Below are 21082 nucleotides of genomic sequence, written 5' to 3'. Positions count from 1 at the left end.
AAGGAAAAAACATCTGAGAATTAACCTATTGATATTTTCTACAATTAGATGTAAAATAGTGTTTAGCATATTATTGTCATTTTTCTCATAATGTTAAAGCAAATTTCTTTATTAGAGGATACACAAGTGAATTTTGCAAACCCCAGCAGAAGCTTGAATAATAGTCAGACCCATAAGGAAACCTCAAAAAATCCTCAAAAACCCAAAATTCCCCCCAGACAAATAAAGTGAGTTTTATAATTATCTGAGGTAACTTACAAGCATGGTGGGTGAAAGAGTGTAGATCACCGGTGTTCAAGTGGGAACCTCCTCCACTCCACAATAGAAAAAAGACTCATCAGTGTGTTCATCCCTCAACCACCCACCCCCTCTTTGTCTGTATATATACGCCTACGGTCTGCACCTTTACCCCCAGATGTCTTAAATTAACCACTGCAAGAGATCACAATACTAACAACTATTAAACACCAACTAACGAGGCAAACTTTGATTTAAACAAAAGCAGAAGAGAAAATAATAAACTCAGTAAAAACTGATTAAAAAGAGACAAACAATTCCATTGACAGAAAACAAGATATATTTAACTCTCCCCAACAGGTTTAGATTCACTGGCAACCTTTGAAGTTACTCATTTCAGTTTAGTGCATTAATATTCCAATAATAAAGCACATCTTTAACCAAAGAAACAAAAAAGCAAGGATAATAAAAACACAATAGTAATATTAAACTATTTCTTTTTAAAACTCATAGTAGAAAAATGAAAGAAACAATATAATAAATAATAAACGAAACAACATTTTCGTTTATTTCTGTCAAAATATTTATAAATAAATTCAAAATAAGTGCTTCTATGAACATTATGCGATAGTCATCACGGCCGCTAGGTGGCAGCAGAACTAACACTGTTTACCAGTAAGGCCAGATGCAGTGAAGAGTTTGTTTCAGCCAACAAAATAACAACAATTTTAACTTATATATATATGTATAGAATAGATAGATAGCTCTGTATTTATGTATATTCCCATCTATTCAAATGATGATTGCAAATAGTTTTTATCATTTTTTATTGAAAAAGTCAGATCGGTGAGAAGCTTTCTGTGTCACAAAGCTGGTTCTGGTCCTGGTTCTGGTTCTAATCTTAGTCCACCTTGGCCTGTGATTTTAGACACATTCTCACCCGTTTCTCTCCCTGAGCTAGTCAGATTAGTTGGTACAATGAAGTCATCCTCTTGCTCTCTCGACGTGCTGCCTACATCTCTGCTCAAAGATGTCTTCCAGTCAACACTTCAGACTTCATTTTTCAAAGTCCTCTGGGTGATATCAGAGGTTGCCAATCAAATGTGTTTACAGTTTGATATGACTTACACACAGTGTTGTTTTGCCAAAACCAAGACTTCAACGGTAAGACAGTTTCTAGAAATCTTTTACACTCCTGGGCCACAGCCGCCCCTGATGCCTCTTGAGGCCGGGTTTGGGCCTGAGTAGGTCGGACCATTTGTACTGTGGGACCACCAACACACTCCAACGTGTTCCTCCCCATGTCCAACACACACCGGGCTGCTCTCAAAAAGTCCAAGCTCAATATGCCCTGATCCTGCACAGCTGCAACCCACACCTTAAAATCCACTGTCAGGCCGCCCACTCACATGCTTCCTCGCCCCAGCATGGGGTGAAGTCCCCAGTCACAGTTCAAGCCGGGGCAGGAAGATTGCTAATACTTAATTAAAAGAAAAAGTTCTTTTGTGTACCAAAGGTAATATATACATGACCGTGGGATACCATATAAGGCTAAAAAATAGCATGGTCTAACTGAATAACCCTTCTAAATATTTCTTACTATATTTAAAAAACGATCATGGGTGTATTTATTTATTTGCCTTCTAAGAAAAAAAATCCGAACATACTTTTCTTTTATTTTTTTAAATCCGCACACCGGAAGTCTCCATATTGGAAGTCTCCATATAGAATTCCGGAAACTTGACGCGCATAATAAACTGTTGAAGGCAGGGAGCGGCAGAGCATTGGACCCCGGGGCTTCAAGATGCTGAGGACCAAGGAAGCAGGCATCGACGGCGGGACGGAGGCTGCTGCCGGGCATCCGGAACCTGTGAACCGGCTTCCCAGAAGGGAGGACACGCATCCTGGCCGCGCAGGGTGGAGTGTGTCCGGCCTGGTGAGCTGGAGGCAGAGTCCGTGCAGGACTTCAGCCGCGTTTACTGCAGCCAACGCGGCGGTCTGGTGAGCAGCATGACGCAGGGAGATCCAAAAGAAACAATGACGAGGCTTTTTTTTTCAATTAATAAAATAATAATAATTGATATTTAAAATTGCAAGTTATTTTGTTAGATTATTTAAAAAAATGCTGTTTACTTCTTTTTTTAAACATGTAACTTAATCACAGCTCATTTGTGGTCACTATAAAAAACAAAACAAATTCTAAAGTCGTTATAAAAATAAACATTTTTTTAACAAACTGTCACTGACACTTGTGTGCTAATCTATCTGCATTTAATCTATTTTATGATTTTGTTATATTAGTTACTTTTATTGATTTATTTACTAAATTGTTTTCTTCTTATTATTATTATAGAAGTAATCAAAAAGTCCTTAAATCAAACAGTTATAAAAACATTAATACTGTGTTATTATTGTCATTTTCAGAGGAGAAAAAAATACATCTTTTAAATTACAAAATACAAAAGAAAAAAATAATGTTATAATTGTGTATTTACCGATTATTGATGGGGTTTAAAGTAAAATGAATTCATAAATACTACTTAGGTTGTGTGAATGATGTTTTTTTTCTTCGCAGGTTCGTGGCCTTCAGCTCTTTTAGAACCTTTAGCCTTATGGCCATCCTGCTGGCTTTGCCGGTCGTCACGGTAACAGCCAGAGATGCCGTTCAGTGTAGATTCTTCGGTAAGCACCCCGGTTCAATCACATTCTTACAACACTTTGGTTATTTGAACCCAATTATTGCGTCATTCATATTGGGATATATTTTGGGGTTAATTTTTGGAACAATACTATTTTGGGGCCGATAGTGGTCCCGTTTGAACCCAATTTAGTGTTAAAATAACCCAGAAAAAAAGACTTGTGGTGCTGGCTTCACTGACCTCTCTGGCACTTCAAAAACTGAAAACTGAAATAAAAATTTGTAATTTTCACAACTAGTTGTGCTAATTAAAGTTCATAATAAAATTTGTTGTATACCTTTTTTTTAATTAAAAAATATTCCAAATAAAAAGGAAATGTTTAGTATTTATTATTTTAATAAAATAAGACATAGAGTGATTTAGAGGCCTTTTTGTTCTTCAAGCAGTTAATAATGTGCAATAAAATATATTATCCTGCTTTAAAACCAAACTAAAACAGATGACGTTTGTTGTTTCCTGTTCTGCAGAGTCATCTGGTTCACTGTGATGAGTATCAATGCTCTGTTTGTTCCACAGGGTTTCACTCTCAGCGCAGCATGACAGCAAGGTAGGATGCTGCACACTTCAATAATGTTGATGCAAACATGTGAAAGTCACATTTGCATAAATGCAACAAAGAAAAAATGAGAAAATATTGAACTTTTCTAAAAATCTGGTTGGTTTTTGTTATATTGTGTGCAGAATTGTGTCAGAGTGAAGCCTCTTCCATCACATAAGATCTTTGGCTGCAAATGCAAAATCCTGGTTTTCATCAATCTGCAGCCTTAATGATTGTATTTTGAAGGGGCAGCAGGAAACATTAGGGTTTTTCATACTTAAACGTCAGATGCTCTAGATGTGAGCATTTCAATGGGAAAGCCTGACGACAACCCATGTCTTCTGTGATGCATCAGGATGAGTCTGCCCTGCAGACCTGATTGATTCCATCTGACTGTCTGATCTGATGACAGTAATAAAGCTGAGGCCCCGGCAGGTGACCTCTCTTCATTGAAGCCTGCGGCTGCAGATCCCAGACTCTCGCTGCTGGGAGGAAAACTTGGTTAGTTTGCTAATTAGCAGCGAGAAAACACTTCAATTAGTTTCGTTAGCGAACATCTGCAGATGATCAAATGCTACAAAGGTTTCTTTAACGGAACATTTTTTGTGCTTTTGAAAAGTTTAGATGGTAATAACACTGTGCAAGTTGTGATGTGTTTGATGTTGTCAAAAAGTATTTTTTCCCCTCTGATGCTTTGTTTATTCACTTATGTGCAATTATGAAGAATAATTCAATTTAATAATGTAAAAAAAAGCTTAAAATTTCATTTCTGAGTATTTCTTAATTCAAATCAATGTGAATCAGGAACAGATGAAAAGATGCAGTTTTTAAAAAAGTATTTGTGATGTCAAAGGTACTGTGGGCGGGGCCACAATCTCCTTGCTCCGCTTCATTCTGATGCATTCACTTGTAGACAAATAGATCAGTTTACGTCTTTGTGTTCCTCGTCTGAGCTGGAATCTGGATCAAAACTGTTCGCCGGGACAACGCCAATATTGCTCGCCGTTTTTGCTGCACCTGTAATGTTAGGTCGGGGGTGTGAGAGGCTGTAAGCTAGAGGGAGAAAGGGTAAACAGATGGGTGGCAGGAAGTGGGAGCAGGCTTATTCCCACTCACAACTCAGAGATGAATTTCTGATGACCTTCTGCTGCTCTGTAGAAATGATGTCCTAGAAGATGATGACACAGGGTTTTTGATTTTGGTTTAAAAGACATGCTCATCATTGAAAGTCCACTGGGAATGCTTTTTCAATACATCAAAAGATGACCAGAGTGGGACTTCAAGTTCACAAAAAAGCATCTTAATCAGAACAGATGGTGAGATGAGATGATCAGATTGAGATTTCTTTTTCATCCTATCAGATGAAGAGTTCTGTAGCTGGAGCTCCTGATCTGATAGAGGACTTTCTCCTTCAGGATTTTCCTTGTTTGTTTTTTTTTTGTAGAGAACTAAATTCCTGTTTTCATCAAAAAAGCCAAAAAGCAGTCCCAAACCATCCCACTTCCACCTCCATGCCTGATTGCTGCTCTGATGTTCTTCTGAAATACCTTTAGTTTGATTCCAGAAGTAACAGCACACAAACACACTTAGATAGTTTCCCATCTGTCTCATTACAGTTTTACTTAAAATGTTTTAGGAAATAATCCAAATTGAGTTTTTTTTGGGTCTGCTGTGTTTTTCTAGTAAACTTCTCCCATTAATTAATTTTCGTCCACAAGACTGTTTAATATTGAAATCTGACCATAACAGAGGGAAGTCAGGTCTGAAAGTTTTTATTTTTTGATTTATTGCTTGAACTTCTCTGGTGGGGCGGAGTGAGTCTGGATCAGTCAGCGTTGCCTGTATTTGTGTCAAACACTGCATGTCACTCTGACATTTGGCCAGCAGCATGGAATTGTGTGGGGGCCACCTGCTGTGGTCTGTCAGTTGTTGGTAATTCTCCGCCGGGCTCAAAGGTCTGGGCACTGCAGCAGATTAGCGGCTGACTCAAAAATGCCGGCTGACAGAATTTGGGCTGAGCCGAATTGTGTTTGTGCGTGTTTGTTGGTTGTATGCAGTAAAAAAGAAATCACACAACACTAGATTTAGTTTTAACGCTGCTGTTTAATGGCTTTGTTTTCAGCACACCTGCAGTCTGGTTAAACTGTATTACTGAGCAGAGCCACTAGGTGGCAGCAACAAAACTGGCTCACTTAGGAAACTGGGAGTCAAAATATGTACAGAGATAAAATGTTGCCAATGATAACATCATTATATAAATGCTTCAGTCACAATTTAAAAAAGTTTGAATAACTTCAAATCAAAAAGGTTTGTGTTAGGAAGATATGAGGGCTAATATATTGTCCTGAATTTACAAAAATAACAAAAATAGACATTTCTTTTAATTAAAAAAAAATTAAAGTTGGAGTGTGAAATAATCGTGGTTTCTGTTAACATGAACATTTGTAACTTGTAAAATTGAACTCATAAGAGAAATATGTAATGATAAGCAGGTTGTTTAGATTTAGATATTTCTTTTCTATCTTACTTTAAACATAACAGATGCACCAAAGGACCATGATGCAACAGTTTTTTTGTCAAATAAGAAAAGGCACTTATATTACAAACTAAACTGAAAATTAAAGCAAAAGTTCTCAAGTTTCAGAAGAGAACATAAATAAAGCAGACCACTGAACTATATGATCATTTCCAGATAAAAACGCAAATTCTACGAATGAATGTTAATGTTTTACATTTTTACTGAACAACTTGACAAACATTTTTGTCCACATCCTGTGAATGAGCTAAAAATTGAGAGCAAATTCCCTGAATTTCTTCTGGTAGTTTAGACTGTTGCTGCTGTGCAGGTCCTACCTTTGTTGTTTTTGCTGGAGAATCATTTTTCATTTCAGTCTGAGATTAAACATGCTTGGTGACTCTGCTTCAGGTGATCAAAAAGGTTGATGGTGTTTCCAGTTTTAGAAGGAACATGACTAGTTACTCAGTTTTTTGTCGGATTTTAAATAACTCAAATACCTTACACAGGGGTTGAAATGCTTTTTTTTAATCACTGGCTAAAACATATTTTTTACCAGCCAAATTATAATACTATTTTACACAGAAATGCCTTCTACAATTTTTTTAAGGAAATGAAATCGCATAAAATTATTTTTATAATGATATAAACATGTCTTTATTGTCATCTAAATTCAAACATGCTGAGAAAACAAGGACAGATTTATGATAGATTTCCTAATTCTGCCTCCAGGTGATTACATTTTACATGATATCATGACAAATACAGCCTGAAAAGAGTATAAAGTTTGGTATGTTTTTTACTTAAATATCATTGCCATTAAAGCTGCAGCTCTCATGAGGGAGGGGGGGCGGGAGGATTCAGCATATCTGACAGATCATAGTTTTTGCTGTAATACCAGCTCTGTAATGCTACAAAGACACTGCTACAACACGGTGGATTCAATTCTGTTATTATATTTAGAAAATACAGTTTTTTATGAATGAAACCGGTCCGTGTTTATATTTAGGTGACACATGGAGCAGCTCGTTAGCATAGCATCATCGCATTAGCGTTCAACAACACCACTCCCTCTGTTTGTTGCTGCTGTATTTGAAGCACCTTTATCCTCCAGTTCTGACTGGATACTGTTAAAAATTGCTACATGTTCTGCTGTTTTATCACTCAAAACCTGTGAAGTAACCTCAGGGGTGTCTTGTGTGGCGTGCGCTTGTTTCACTCACGTGCAGAGGAGGAGGAGAGGACAAAAGAAATTCACAAAAAGGAGGGAAAATGAACATGACTACGCTTACGCAAACGTTTACTCGCCAGAGAGGAGAAAATGCTCGTGAGTGGCACGTGTTAAGATCTGACCCTTCAACATGAAAGTCTTTTGCTATAGACTCATTTTTCTTTTGAGAAAAAGTTCTGTCACCACGTATATCGTTCTCATTTTATCGCCCAGCCTAAATGCCCGTACACACCGGGACGAATTTCGCGCGCGATTTTCGCCGATGTTTAACGCCTCGTGACTAAACAAAGGGCACCAATGAGAGTGTGCACACCGACGCGAAAAAACGCCACGCGTCAAAGCGTCAAAAAAAAAAACGCCTCGTGTTCGTTTTTTTTTTTTGAAGCGTCGCATCGAAATCTATTCGACCAATGAGAATGGCGCTTTTACACACATGTCTGGAGCTTCTGAAGTTACAGTAAAACACAACTTGGGGGCGCTCAAACACAAAACTGCCTTTTTGAGCACACATACCAGCGAAGAAGATAGACGCCAAGTAGCGTCTACACAGCCGCGAAGAAATAATGACGGACATTCTAAAATATCCCCGAACCAAGCACCAGTTGGAGCAACTGGTGCTTGAAATATTCATGTTTTCTTTGTATTATTCTGACAAGCGCGTAAATACTTGCTCTCTTCTTCTGAGTGAAAAGCGACTTTAAGAAGCGTAAAGTTGCGCAGCGCCACCTTGTGTACAGGAGTATTTCTGTTTTACATTAAGCGCCATCTAATGTCAGGGAATGAAATTTCATGTCCACTCGGCTCATCGTCAGCGAAAATCGCCTGGGTGTGAAGACAAAAAATGTGGCGAAAAACGCTGGCGAATAACGCCTGGCGAATATTCGTCCCGGTGTGTAAAGGTGAAGGTGGTTTCAAGGAAAATGTTATCTCATTGCACATTAGTTCTAGCCTGATACACATAAATCAAATCCATCCATCCATCCATCCATTTTCTGAACTGCTTTTGGGGTCACTGCGTTGCTGGAGCCTATCTCAGCTACTGTGGAGTGAAGGCAGGGATGAAAAGTCACCACTCCGTCGCAGGGCAATACTTGAATATAGGTCAATCCAATTATATCAGAGGTATATATGCTGAGGTACTTTTATGTAAGCCAACCTGTGTAAAAAAAAAAGCTGAATTTAAAGGTTATTATTTTATCAGTTTTTAAACCCCACCCCCCACCCCCGCCATTTCAACAGTTTTGGTCAGTATGTTGAACAAACTCATCATCAGACAAGAAATGAAAACAGAAGCAGTACTTTTCCCGCCCATCAGGCTTACAGTCACACAGCTTCAGACAAACACGTTGAGGTGTTTCAAACCAACTCAGGCGACCCTTTCACCTGTGGTGGGTGGGGCTGTGTTTACATGAGGTCTACAAGCTTTGTCAATTCTTTTCCATGATTCTGTTGACAGACAGTCAGTTTTTCTGCTCAGAGGACATTTGTGTGTTTGTTTTGATGGTAGACTAACAGCAGACAAATGTCATCTGACCTTTTTCCATTTGTGTATTTATTTTTGAGGAGAGAGTGCAATGCCATGTTTCAATAACAAGCACAGGCTGTCTTAAGAGTTGTGAAACCTGAGCTGTGTGTGATTATGGCACATGTGTGTGTGTGTTTGTGTGTGAGTTGGCTGTTTTTCCCTCGGATTCAGACTCTTGGAGATGGAGCCTATCAGATCACTTTACACTAAAGGGGTGTGCTTCTGGATGAGCTCTCTGATTGGATGTTAGTTTTGTCAAAGGAACATCAAGAGTTTTTACCAAACCTTAGTGTTTTGATCATATGTTGTTTATGAGAACTAGACTGAGTGACCCCTCCCTCCTCGTGTTCCAAATAGGAAGTACCCACTGGATCCAAAAAGCCAAAATCCAATTGACTTCTATTGTTAAATAAACAGCTATTACTCAGTCACTGTGTTTGTCAGAATAACCATTCTTCTTGATAATACTGTGTTTTTTTCTCATGATCGTTTCAAATGTAAACTATTCAAGTTATATACTGACCACTCAGATGCCTCAATAAAAGTAGGTGATCTCCCATCAAACATTTGAAGCGTTTGATTGACAGTTTCTCCCAAGCCCGTTTTCAAGCGATAGGGATGTGGACATCCAACAAGCTCACTCCTGATTGGTGAGTGGTTGTCATGGAAATGTTGACTCAGACTGACTTGGACCAATCACTGCTCACTGACGATTTGTGGTTCCAACATGGCGGCGTCCGTAATGCAAAAAAGTGGTGACAGAATTGGTTGGCCTGGAAGTTAAACATTTTCTATTGGCAGAGAGGGAGGTTATGATGACAAAATCTCTAGAAAACTCTTTATTTCATGCCAACATTTTAGAATTTTGCTTATTTTTCAGTATTATTGTTGGTTATAAACTCACCTATTACCTATGTAAGAGACATCCAGTAGAAGTCCATTTGGAAGTAAACCACCACCGTTGGGCTCACTGAGTGAAAGCTTGGTAGATTAGGAAGAAACTTGGTAACTTTAAAACATCAAAAGTCTTCAACTGGTCATTTTACTCTATTTACTGTCCAGTCTTTATGTTTCATGAATGTCAGGATTAGTCGAACATCGTAGAATGACCGAATGAGTTCCAGGACTTTGTACATTCTCTGCAAAAAAAGCTGTAAAACCTTGTCATGGGGGTTTTGTAATGCCAAAATCAAGTGGAACTGTCTCTACATGTTTGCATTGAATGGGTATGATAGTAACATTTTCCCCAAAGGGTTCATCATTAAACTACTGATAATATCCGTCTTTGTTTTGAACACAAACATTGTTTCCGAGTCTCCAACTAAGTCTCTGAATGAGTGACATCTCATTTTCCATCTGTGTCATATGACTCAGAAACACGAGGAGTTGTGTTTGGAAAGATGTTGGGTTGGTGGTGGCGACTGCTTCAGCCCCCACCTCACGCTCAACCCCATTCCTCTGTGCTCTGATGGCTGATGGCTGGAATGTAGTGTGACCCAGTTTATTTTTAGATGGAGCCTCTTGAAATACTCCAACCGGGGCTTCATTGAGTATAAACAGAAGCTGCTGTCAAGCCGTGGAGCTTCTTAAGCCCTGATATAGCTTTGTTTCACTGCTGGAAGAAACCTGTTCAAAGCATTTTTGCTTTCTGTCATTCAATTTTTACTTGTCATAAACTTCTTGGCTGCTTTTAGTTTTGCCATCAGGTGTTTGGAAGTACATCAAGGTTTTGGAGATGTCTCGAGAAGATTGTGGGACTGGTCTCAGGTACGAATGTGTGTCTTCATAAAAAGCCAACAATCTCTTTAAGTCTTTAAGTATCTCTTCTCTTTTTGGAAAAATTTAAAAGATTTTTGGAAATTTTCTGTCTGTAATATTTGTGACCTGATCTCAGTGGGTGGATGACAAATGTTGTGAAGCTTTAAACACAGAATTTTTTTAAAGATCTTGTTGTTATGACTGAAAAAAGATCTTTCTAAATCAGGGGCAGGCACTTGTTCTTCAACATAACCTGTTCTGGCATGTTCTAATTGGCTGGGTACTCCTGATCCAGGTTGTCAAAAAACCCTAATTATCAACCCTCCATCTCCGTGCTTCACAATGTTTTTTTTTTATCTAAGCTGAGATGGAATATAATAGCCAAAGAAGACCATGGTGGAGATATCTTTACAAAAAAATATAGAAAGTTTCTATGATGAACCGTTGAATAGTTGTCAATCCCTTGGTAGATTGAAGTCTGTTTAGAATGATGCCATTAGAAATCCTATTTAACCACTCCTAGATTTCATCGACAGTTGTTATTCTATGGACTTCAAGACTTTGACTTCTAAAGCTACTTACACACTGGGCATTTAACACACTTTCAATAACATGGTCCATGGTGTTCACACTAGACAGGCAGGGAGGGGCTTCTTCCTCTCTTTATTTTCCTACTGTTTACTAGCACATGTCTGCCACCTACAGTTGGAAGGGGCTTGGTGAAATGTCAAAGCGCTGCAAATCTCGTGAACCTTGCTCCAGGCTTTTTCTTTTACAGCTGTATTTCAACATATGAAAGTCTTTGTGTTATAAAATTCCCGCCTGGCACAAACCAAAATTATTAATTTCTCCTTTACAATCACTTTTCAAAGGGTTGGCACTTCTGTGAATTAAAAGAGATACCATTCATACATCACTACCAAATCCCAGTCACTGATTGGTCAAGTTTAACCTAGTTTAACTTGCAATGTGTCTTCATTGGCCGCACAATTTGCACATGGAGCCTGAAAATGGTAGAAGAAGCTTGTGTAGCTTCTCGTGAATGTGAGAGTTTTTAATGCAAAAGACTACATTAACGCACATTTGCATAGACTTTTTATCGGGAAGTGGCCGCTTGAACGGAAGGCTGTGTAAACGTAGCTTTCAAAAACCTCTTAGTTCCTTTTAAAGTAGTCAGAGTTTAGCTTCCCTTAGCCAACAGTGGTCAAGTTAAATATACAGATGTGCTTACTCTGGGCTATAATTTAAGCAGTATACTTTTTTATCTACCACCTATAAATTGTAAACTTAAAATTTAGTCTGAAGAAGTATTTAGTTAGCGTCTTTCCTACACCACACGTACATGATCTACAGTAGTATACATGCTAAAATAAACCTTTGCACTACTGTTTTGCTAAGGGTTATGTTTGGAAAGTAAATTCTGTCCACCATATCTGGTTCACAAGTTTTCATCCCACGTTTTGTTCATTCTTCACATTAAAAAATCCAAATTTACAAATCTGTTGACTTTGGAGAGCATCATCACATGACTGAAGCAGCATAGCTTTCCTCATCACCTTGTGGTCCTTTCAGCATTCAGTTTCACATGTTGCTCAAACGCATCCATGCTGGCTCTGATCAGCGGGGACTGATTTAGTCTGCGTGCGTTACACAAACAGGTCATTGTTAGCATTCAAATCAGGTTAGCTTTGGTGAATGCCCACTAGAACAGGTGTGTAAACATCGTTCCATGAGCCGGCCTCGCCATCTAAAGCAAGCAGGATGTTTTTGGCGCCATTCCTGGCATTGTCTGTCTGCTCCATGTTTACATGAGCGGGCTTGTTAGAGGTTCAGACATGCCGCCCCCAGTGTTGTCTCTGAGATTACTGATTGGGTAAAAAGTGAAGTCTGCCCGACAGCTGCTCCTGCTGGCCCTTTGACGCCCTCCCCACTTAGACTGACGAGTTTTTCCAGTGGGAAGAGTTAGCGGAAGTTGTTACCGATGGTGTTGTTTGACACTGTGGCGTAATGAAACAGGATCTAGTCACTTCTCAGTATCCAAAGTATTCATGGAGCACACACAGCATGTGACTCATGTAAACTAAGAGAACCTCTTCTTAAGATATGCAACATTTGTGGGTTTTAACAATAAAACCTTTTGATTTATTCAGTCTTTCCTTATGAAAGTTGGCTAGAGAATTGAGTCCCACAACTGTTGCATCCGTTTCATTTGGTCCTATCTGTCTACCATCTTCAGCAGTCAGGAATGAATCCCAAAGATCAAAGCACAAACATACAAACATTTTCTTTGGGAATCTTGTCAGATTGAGGATCTCTCATCCGTTTGAAGGAGTAGCACCGTCTTTTTTTTCCTAACCATGTTGCAAAGTCAGCACAATGTAACCTGTGTTTCATGGTCCCCTTATTTTCCTTTCGGGAAAAGTTTTTATATTAGAAAGCTAAAAAACAAGCTACTGTCAGTAATTTCTTCAGTCTTTGACCAGATTTACCATAAGAATAAAGTGAAAAACAATTTGAAAAAGTCCAAAGCCAAACGATAAACTGCAACTTGATAATTTAAAGGGACTATATCACGCAAAATCAATTTCTTGTGCTTTTAAGTGTTTCATAATGTTCATTCCTCACGAAAAGAAACCCCAAAGTGGTATTTTGATTCGTTCACACATTTCTGAGTATTCCTCTAAAAACCTGTGCTCTGATACCAGCCCCTTCCAATCCACAAAAACGAGCGGATTCTCACATTGTGATGTAGACCAGTGAGAACAGCCCCTTCCAGGAAGAGTCTTAGCTGCTAGCACCGCCCCCAGGTTAACAGACACACCCACTTTCTCAATGGAGCTAGTGGTATTTGGCTGAACCGCTTACATTTTGCACAATATGCACATCCACCTCTCAAAAAGTTTGGATGTTGTTTGTTTTCATGGGCGAGACGCAGACACGCTGCTAAGGCCGGCTCTAGGTTGACGTCATGAAATGGGTGGCACCCACGTGGAGGGAAAGGCGGAGCCTCAGAGATTCAGTCGTCTTAATTACGGGTAGGAAAGAAATTCATGAAAATAACTAATATTTAATTTTAAAAAAGTCTTATTTTGTGTTCCAAAGGTAATATATCATCATATACATGGATGCTGTTTAGTATAAAAAGCTTAAGAGAAGCATGATATAAGCCCTTTAAACATAACGTGTAGCGCATTCACACCAAGTATTGTACCTGAGAACGTTGTACCCCCACCATGCTTGACTGATTTTCCGCCCTGTGCTTGACTGCTGTTAGTAGAAATCAAGTGGGTTTGTTTGCAGAATTGAAACAGAAACACGGTTTAATGGATTCATACCACGATTCTTCAAAGCTATGAAGTCAGCTAGTGACTCCCCCCGTCACATGACAGTTGCTCAAAATGATTCGGCATTAAAAAGACATTGGAAATGGCAAAGATTGAGCTAAATAAGACAAACCATAGTGAAAAATATAGATTAGACTTCAACTCAAGTCAATTTTTAGTGACCTGTAAGACATTTGTCACCCATTCATAGATGGTAAACCAGTAAAAAAATAAAAAAAGGTTTTTAGAGCATACTGCCACCTTCTGTTTGGAGTGCATACACCACCCACATTCTAGCAGGGTTTTATGCAGATTCCTCACAAATGTTTTTAAAAATTTAGTTTTTTTTGTTGATTTCTTAGTTAAGGTTCTGTGTTAAGTTCATCTTGTGTTCATTTTAATTAGTCCAGCTCTTTGTTTCCAGTTAAAGTCCCTCCAAGTTAAAGTGACCAGTCATCCCAGATGTTTATCACCTGTAGTGTCTTAAATCCACATTTTTGGTTCTATAGTTGATCCTCTGTGCTCTCATCCCTTCTCGTCTCCTACTTTTTACATCCATCATGTTGAATTTAGCTGTGTTTGAGTCATCTGATTTTGTGAAATGTGAAATGTGTGTTCATTTCCATAATTCCTTTAAAAAAATTATACTTTTGTGGCTTGGCTGGTTGGATGTAGCCCTGGCTCGCAGGAAACCAGGGTTTGCTTCCCATGGTGCAATGAGCTTAATCCACTGTGGGTCCTTAGGCAAGACCTTTCACGCTCCTGCCTAACTGTGTAGGCACAGGGGGGCCCCAAGTCTGGATCTCCCTGTGCCGGTCCCTAGCCCGGAGAAAATACTAAGTCGTGTAAGAAGGACATCCAGCTTAAAACTCCCTGCCAAACTTGTGTGAATCAGTGAAGCGGATTTGCTGTGGCGACCCCTGATGGGATATACTGAAGAGTTAACAGCAACAAGAGCTGGAACCCCAATTTATGTAAAAAGAAACCAATAAACACTTGAAATTAATTAAACCCTGGGCCTTATATCTATATTATTTTCAGGACTCAAGTTTTGCTTTTTTTTCATGCAGTTTCAGTTTTTTTTGGAATAAAAATGTTCATGTGAAGTTAAACAGCTGTTCGTGTGACCTGGATTAGCAACCATGCTGCAGGTTTCTATTCTCAGCAGCTGCCAACAAATGTTAATTTGCAGTCGCCTAGTTAAGGCCTGAGTTTTCCTTAAGAGCTGCCAGCCAGAGGGATAAACAAATATAATGAATCTGGATTTTTTTCCTTAGATTTGTCCACAGATCACTTGTTCTACAGTTTTTCCACCATTGATTAACTATTCATTTAGTATTTTAGCCATTTAATGATTCCACAAGTGATTGTTAATTTTAAGAGGAATATTTTTGATGACATATTTGTTTTTGTTTGCAATCTCCGAGGATTCACGTTTTTAACCATCATTTATTTAAAACAATAAAGTTGATGAGTTTCCACGTTGTTTCGCTGTGATGTGACAAAAGCTCAAATGTTTGTGACATTAGTCTATAGTTATTTTGTAATATTCCAATACATTTGTAAAAAACATAGTGGGAATCATGTAGTTGAGATAAACAGGTGTTTCATGGGAAAGAAAAGTCTGTGACACCACATTTATGAAAAAAAAATAACATTTTTTTTTCTTTATTCATGCAACAACTCAAAAACTGTTTCCAATGAGTCCTGAGAGACCCAATAGGGTTGTTCTCTTCCCAAATGCATTATTGGATGTGTTTACTCTGCCTTTTGTCATACAGATGAGCTCAACACTATTGCTGGTAGAAATCCATGTTAAAATCTTAATTTACCTTTTTTCTCTCTTGGTTTTATTATTAGAAAACCCTCAGAAGTCAGAACTTATAGGAGAGCCTCTGTCTTTGGCAAAGGGTCATCTATATGCTGACCTAAAGAACAGAAAAGAAATAAATCCCATCTAATTGATGAGAGAAAAAGGAACCAGAGTCTCAACCCACAATCTTAATTCAATTTGTCATTAGAATTTCCCTTTTTTTTTAAAAAAAGAGGGAAGGTAGCAGAACCTAAATCCAAATCCCACCTGGTTTCATGCGGTTTACAGTGGTCCCCAACTATAACACACTTTGCCTTTTGCAGTCTTGCAGTTATGCAGAATTATTCGTGCAAATTTGAATGCATTTAAAAAAAATATTTACAGTGCAATGCATAGCTACACACGAGTTTTGAATGCGGACGCCCAAAATGCACATTTATGTACGAATACATAGACTTTATTGGAAGTGGTTGCTTGAAAGCGCATTGCTGAGGGCGGTGTGAATGTAGCTGGAAAGATCTGTTAAGATTGTGTTAAACATTTCAACAACAGCTACACAAACAGGACAATTGTGGACCTCTTTGGTTGTTGGCACCTTTAGCTGATCAGGAACTGTTGGACTGCTGTGTAAGAAAGAGTCCCAAGGTGAAAATGTGCTGCAGCAGGAAGCAGAGATGGAAACATTGGTGTGACCCACGCAGCATTCTGGATCAGCAATAGAGGACGGATCCTGCACAAGAGTTTTTACCAAACCCAAACAGAAAGAAGACAATAGTCTGCACTTCAGCAGGGGTAGTTTGCTGTAGTTTCACATGCATTTTCTTTTTCAGATATGTCCTTTACAAAACCGAAAAAATCTTGTTATTGCTTTGAAATACTTATTTGACTTTCTTTTGACAGGAAAGAACAAAGTGAATCCACAATAAGACAGTTCAAGGAGCAAGCAAAAAGTTAAATCCCAGCTGATCCTTTAGTAGCTTTCACTGATGTGTTTGGCACCACTGGAAACAGCTGTATGGATTTAAAGCATTCATCTTTGCAACAAAAAAGGTTGTTGTCATGTCATTTGGGTCATTTTCTGCATCTCTGTTTTGTCTTCAGTTGGGAGATCATCGACCCGGGCGAGGACAGTCGAACTGCGAGCGGACTGCAGTTCAGCGACTCCCTGAAGATCTTCCTCCAGGAAACGTCGGCCTTTAAGCAGCAAAACCCAGGAAAGGTGAGGAGGAAACGTACAGACGGGAGGCTCCAGTCCAGGGCTTCCTGGGAGATTTTCCAGCTGATTGTGTCAGATTCAGGACCAGGGAGAGTTAGAAGGCCTAAGTGAAGCATTATGTCGCTCACGTTTAACAACAGATGGATCAAGTGTGAACGTTTCAGTTTTCCAACACAAAGATTTATTTGATCAACATAGTAATTGAAAAATCCAACACCAAAAGAAAAAATACTATTTAATGGTTTCTGTGTTTTTTAGAAACTATTTCTATTTCTATTAGATTTTTTTGTCGTTGAAAAGCAGATTTTGCAGATCACTAAATTGGATCCATTTAAATACATTACGGACTTTTTAAAAAAAAATCTAAACATAAAAATGGACAAACAGTACCTCACTTTTAATTCTACCTTCTACCTACATTCTACCTGGCCTCATTAATTTTGTTTCCTTTAAAGGATTTAACCTTTTAAGAAGATCAAAGCAAAAGACAGTTTATATTTCTGCTCTGCATCTTCATCATCCACTTTTACCTGGGCTGGATTTGTGCTCCGTGAACAGCTGTTTTGGGATAACCAGCATTGATCTATCAGAGGAGACTTGTCTCACTCCTGTTTGCTTTTCCTCCCCTTGCAGTTCTGTTTGCTGGTTTGCAGTCTGTGCACCTTCTTTGCTGTCTTAGGACGCTACATTCCAGGGATTGTTATCTCGTACATTCTAGGTGAGTCCGCAGAGATCCTGCAGGTAGACGATCACGTTCACCAGTTTGTTGTGTCTGGAGTTACATGTTACACATTAGATGCAGATACCCTTCTGCAGTGTGAAAGCATGGGACTTTCAGCAGCTGCTGTGTGAATTAACGTGTCCCTCCTCTGTGTTGTTGTGTCTGTGAAGTGCTGGGTGTCTTCCTGTGGCCCCTGGTTTCGTCTCATGATGTCAGTTTGTGGCTGGAGCCAGTTCTGCAGAAGCTGGACTTCGGCATTGGAGACATTTTCCAAAAAATCAAGGAAGATCGGAGTAAAACAATGTTTTTGTTTTTTATTCCTGTGCATGCTATTTGTATACTAGAGTTCAAATGTCTGCCTAGCCTTTTTCAAGACAATATTTTTCTCATCTGTGTTTGATGTGTCAAGCTAACCGGGGCTTGTAGAATCTGAGAGACAGCTTTGAGGTTTTTGGGCGCTTCTTGGAGCATTTCAAATACGGATCACACAGTGAATCCTGCTAAACTTTTATTAAAAAAACTCAAAGACTGCCCTCTACTGGAAAGTAACTTTTAAAAAATTACAATTAGTACCAAATGCAAGTTTGGATTTGTGTTGTTCATGAGCTACAATTTCTCCACGACTTATTGAATGTTCCACCAGAAAACTGAATTAGTTTGTTTTTTCTTGTTTGCCTCCATCCAGTGAAGAGACTCATTCAGGCTCAGACTGAGAAAGACGGCGTTGAGTCGGACCTCTCCCTCATGTTCCCCAAGGTTTGAAATTCATGTCCTTTAATCTAATACTGTTTCTGTTGACTCACAGGGTCACAGCTAATGGCTCTCATCCTAATGCCCAGACTTCAGCTTAAAACGTCCAAGCCTTCATCACCGTTTCCTTCCTCCATTTATAGGTTATCCAAATAGAATTACTTTCGCTCGGAAGGATGATGAGAAACAAATCTGACCCACATCTCACGACGTGTCACTATGGAAACTTAATGTCTGTCAATGGAGGGACAAAAATGAACACATGTACAGTCACAAAATGTGGTCGTTTTTTTTGCTTATGTTAGAAAACAGAAATAATTTCACTATTGAAATGACATCCCACCAACCTGGAGAGCGCCATCTAGAGTGTTGTATCACAGTTAGAAGGGTTTTAAAGCCGAACTCCAACCATCTTTTGATCTATTGTAAAAGCATTCCCAGTGCTTTTTTAATTATGATTATGTCGATTTTAGCCAGAAAACCTTTGTCGTTTTTCTAGTTTTTGCAGAGCGGCGGTAGTTTATTAGAAGTTTGACACTGAGTTCTGAGCGGGACTGTTGGTGCAAGCAACCCCACCATCCTTCCCATCACCCTTACCTGAGAGCTGTCAGTTTACACTCCGTCCTGCTAGTTTATAACTCAATGATATCACTCACGTATGAGATCCTGATTATGAAGCTGAAACACAACAGATAACTTTGGTGGACCAGAATTTTCTATGCTCAACTCAAAATGACAGAAATCCTGATCAAACAAATGAGATTCTTTTTGTTTTCTCCTCATATTTTCGCGGCAGCTCGACTCCACAGTTTGTAAGGAAATGTGCGTCTCAGACACGGAGGTGTCCGACGTGACGTGGACGGACAACGGTACCTTTACCTTGTCAGAGGGACACACGCCGCAGACGGAGAACTCAGAGGGTGCGTTTGGTTTTTACCACCTTTCTGAAAGCTTTTTGTTTGCGCCTCACCTTGATGCTCTTTCAAACCGCAGATCTGGACAAAGAAGAAGCCTTCACCGGCGGCCTCGCTGATTTCCCCTCACTCGATAATGGCACCACCACAAATGGAGACGACGATGACCTCAGCCTCAGCCTTCCATGTGCTCCACCTCAACAGCCGTCAAAGCGTGCACTTTTTTCTGGCATGGATCAACACGCAGACAAAACCCTGGAGTTGGTCAACCAGATGGCAGAAGATGTTCTGACAGCTGCAGTCACAGCTGCCATCCAGGAGAGAATAGAAGCTGCCGTCTGTGCCTTCACCGGAGACCCTGAACCATCCAGACTCCCACAGTCAGAGCGGCTGCTGGAGTTGATGGAGGAGTCCGACAGCGAGGTGGAGGACTTTGAGTTGTTGGACCAGTCAGAGTTAGAGCAACTGGAAGGGGAGCTGGGGCTGGGAGAGGAGAAACTAAAGTCCACAGGGGAAACACAGATGGAGTCTGAAAAGCCAGCATCCTCTGGATTCTTCTCCAAACTCCTCAGACGCCATTGACATGAAAATGCAGGGGAAGGGGGTCACAGAGGACATGCAGGAGTAATGGGGGCAACATGGTCACACTTGTTAGAAAATCCATTGTCTTTATATTATCTGGTTTATAAAAAGAAAACTTCAGAGGACTGGTTTCACAGATGTAGTGTGTTTGTAGGCTGAGACGTCTGATCACAGGTACTCAAGGCCAACCAATCCACGTAGAGCGTTTAAAACCACACAGAATAAGACTCTACTCACGTCTGAAAAACACAACAACCAAAAAGAAATCTATTAGATCTTATGCTAAAGGAAATATTGAAAATTGCAATAAAAAAAATCGAAATGCATCTTAATGTTTTTCGCTTTATGAGATAAAATGTAACTTTTTTCTTTTTTTTTAAACACATTTTATGAAAAATACATCAATGACACTTTATTGTGGAGTTTTATTATTATTATTATATTTTTTAAATTAATCCAAATTAACAAATGATCACAATTAAAAAGGAAAACTTTGAAGGTGTTTTTTTCATAATCTAGGACCAACAGTGTCACAAATAATATTTCTTAAAGCCTTCAAGGTTTTCAGTTCAGATTTCGCCAGATAAGATTCAAGATTCAAAGGGTTTATTATCATATGCACAGTAAAGAAACGGGTTTCCCTGCACAATGAAATTATTTCTTTGCTGTCTGCTCCGAATGCCCAAAAGTATAGAGGAAACAAAAACAATTCACTCACATCATACACACAAAAACACAAGATGTCGAGTGGCTGTTGTAAAAGTGCAAATGTGCAAAAGTGACAGTGACAATAGCAACAATTAGGATAAGCAAAGGTGCAGTTTGTTTTTCCAGACTCCAGTCAGCTGTTAAGGAGTCTGATGGCAGAGGGAAAGAAAGAGTTCCTAAATCTGGTGGTCCTGCACTTCACACTCCTGTACCTCCGTCCTGAGGGGAGGAGAGTGAACAGTCCTCGTTGCGGGTGGGTGGGGTCCTTGATGATGGAGGCAGCTCTCCTGCAGACCCTGCGTTTGTATATGCTCTGCAGCGAGGGAAGAGGAGTCCTGGTGATCTTGGACGCAGTCTTTACCACTCTCTGCAGGCGTTTGCGGTCCATGGCGGTAGAGCTGCCGTACCACACTGTGATGCAGCTGGTCAGGATGGACTCAACCATGCAGCTGTAGAAGTTGCTGAGGATCTTCGGGGACATGCCGAACCTCCTCAGCCTCCTCAGAAAGTACAGCCGCTGATGAGCTTTCTTCACCAGCTGTGACGTGTTTA

The 21082-nt window shown here is 39.5% G+C and overlaps 1 protein-coding gene across 1 annotated transcript; it reads left to right on the top strand.

Annotated features, from left to right (window-relative positions):
• The first annotated feature begins 1993 nt into the window (after positions 1-1993).
• Positions 1994-20148, top strand: retreg1 (reticulophagy regulator 1). The gene is made up of 9 exons (XM_011486275.3): positions 1994-2238; positions 2813-2919; positions 3453-3483; positions 16741-16858; positions 17489-17573; positions 17747-17869; positions 18262-18332; positions 19123-19246; positions 19320-20148. Exons 1-9 carry the CDS (start codon positions 2042-2044, stop codon positions 19820-19822), a joined length of 1359 nt encoding a protein of 452 aa, XP_011484577.1. The 5' UTR covers positions 1994-2041; the 3' UTR covers positions 19823-20148.
• The last annotated feature ends 934 nt before the right edge of the window (positions 20149-21082 follow it).

Source organism: Oryzias latipes, chromosome 17 (genome assembly GCF_002234675.1).
Source record: "Oryzias latipes chromosome 17, ASM223467v1".
NCBI classification, from domain to species: Eukaryota; Metazoa; Chordata; class Actinopteri; order Beloniformes; family Adrianichthyidae; genus Oryzias; species Oryzias latipes.
This window is presented reverse-complemented; position numbering and strand designations above follow the sequence as displayed.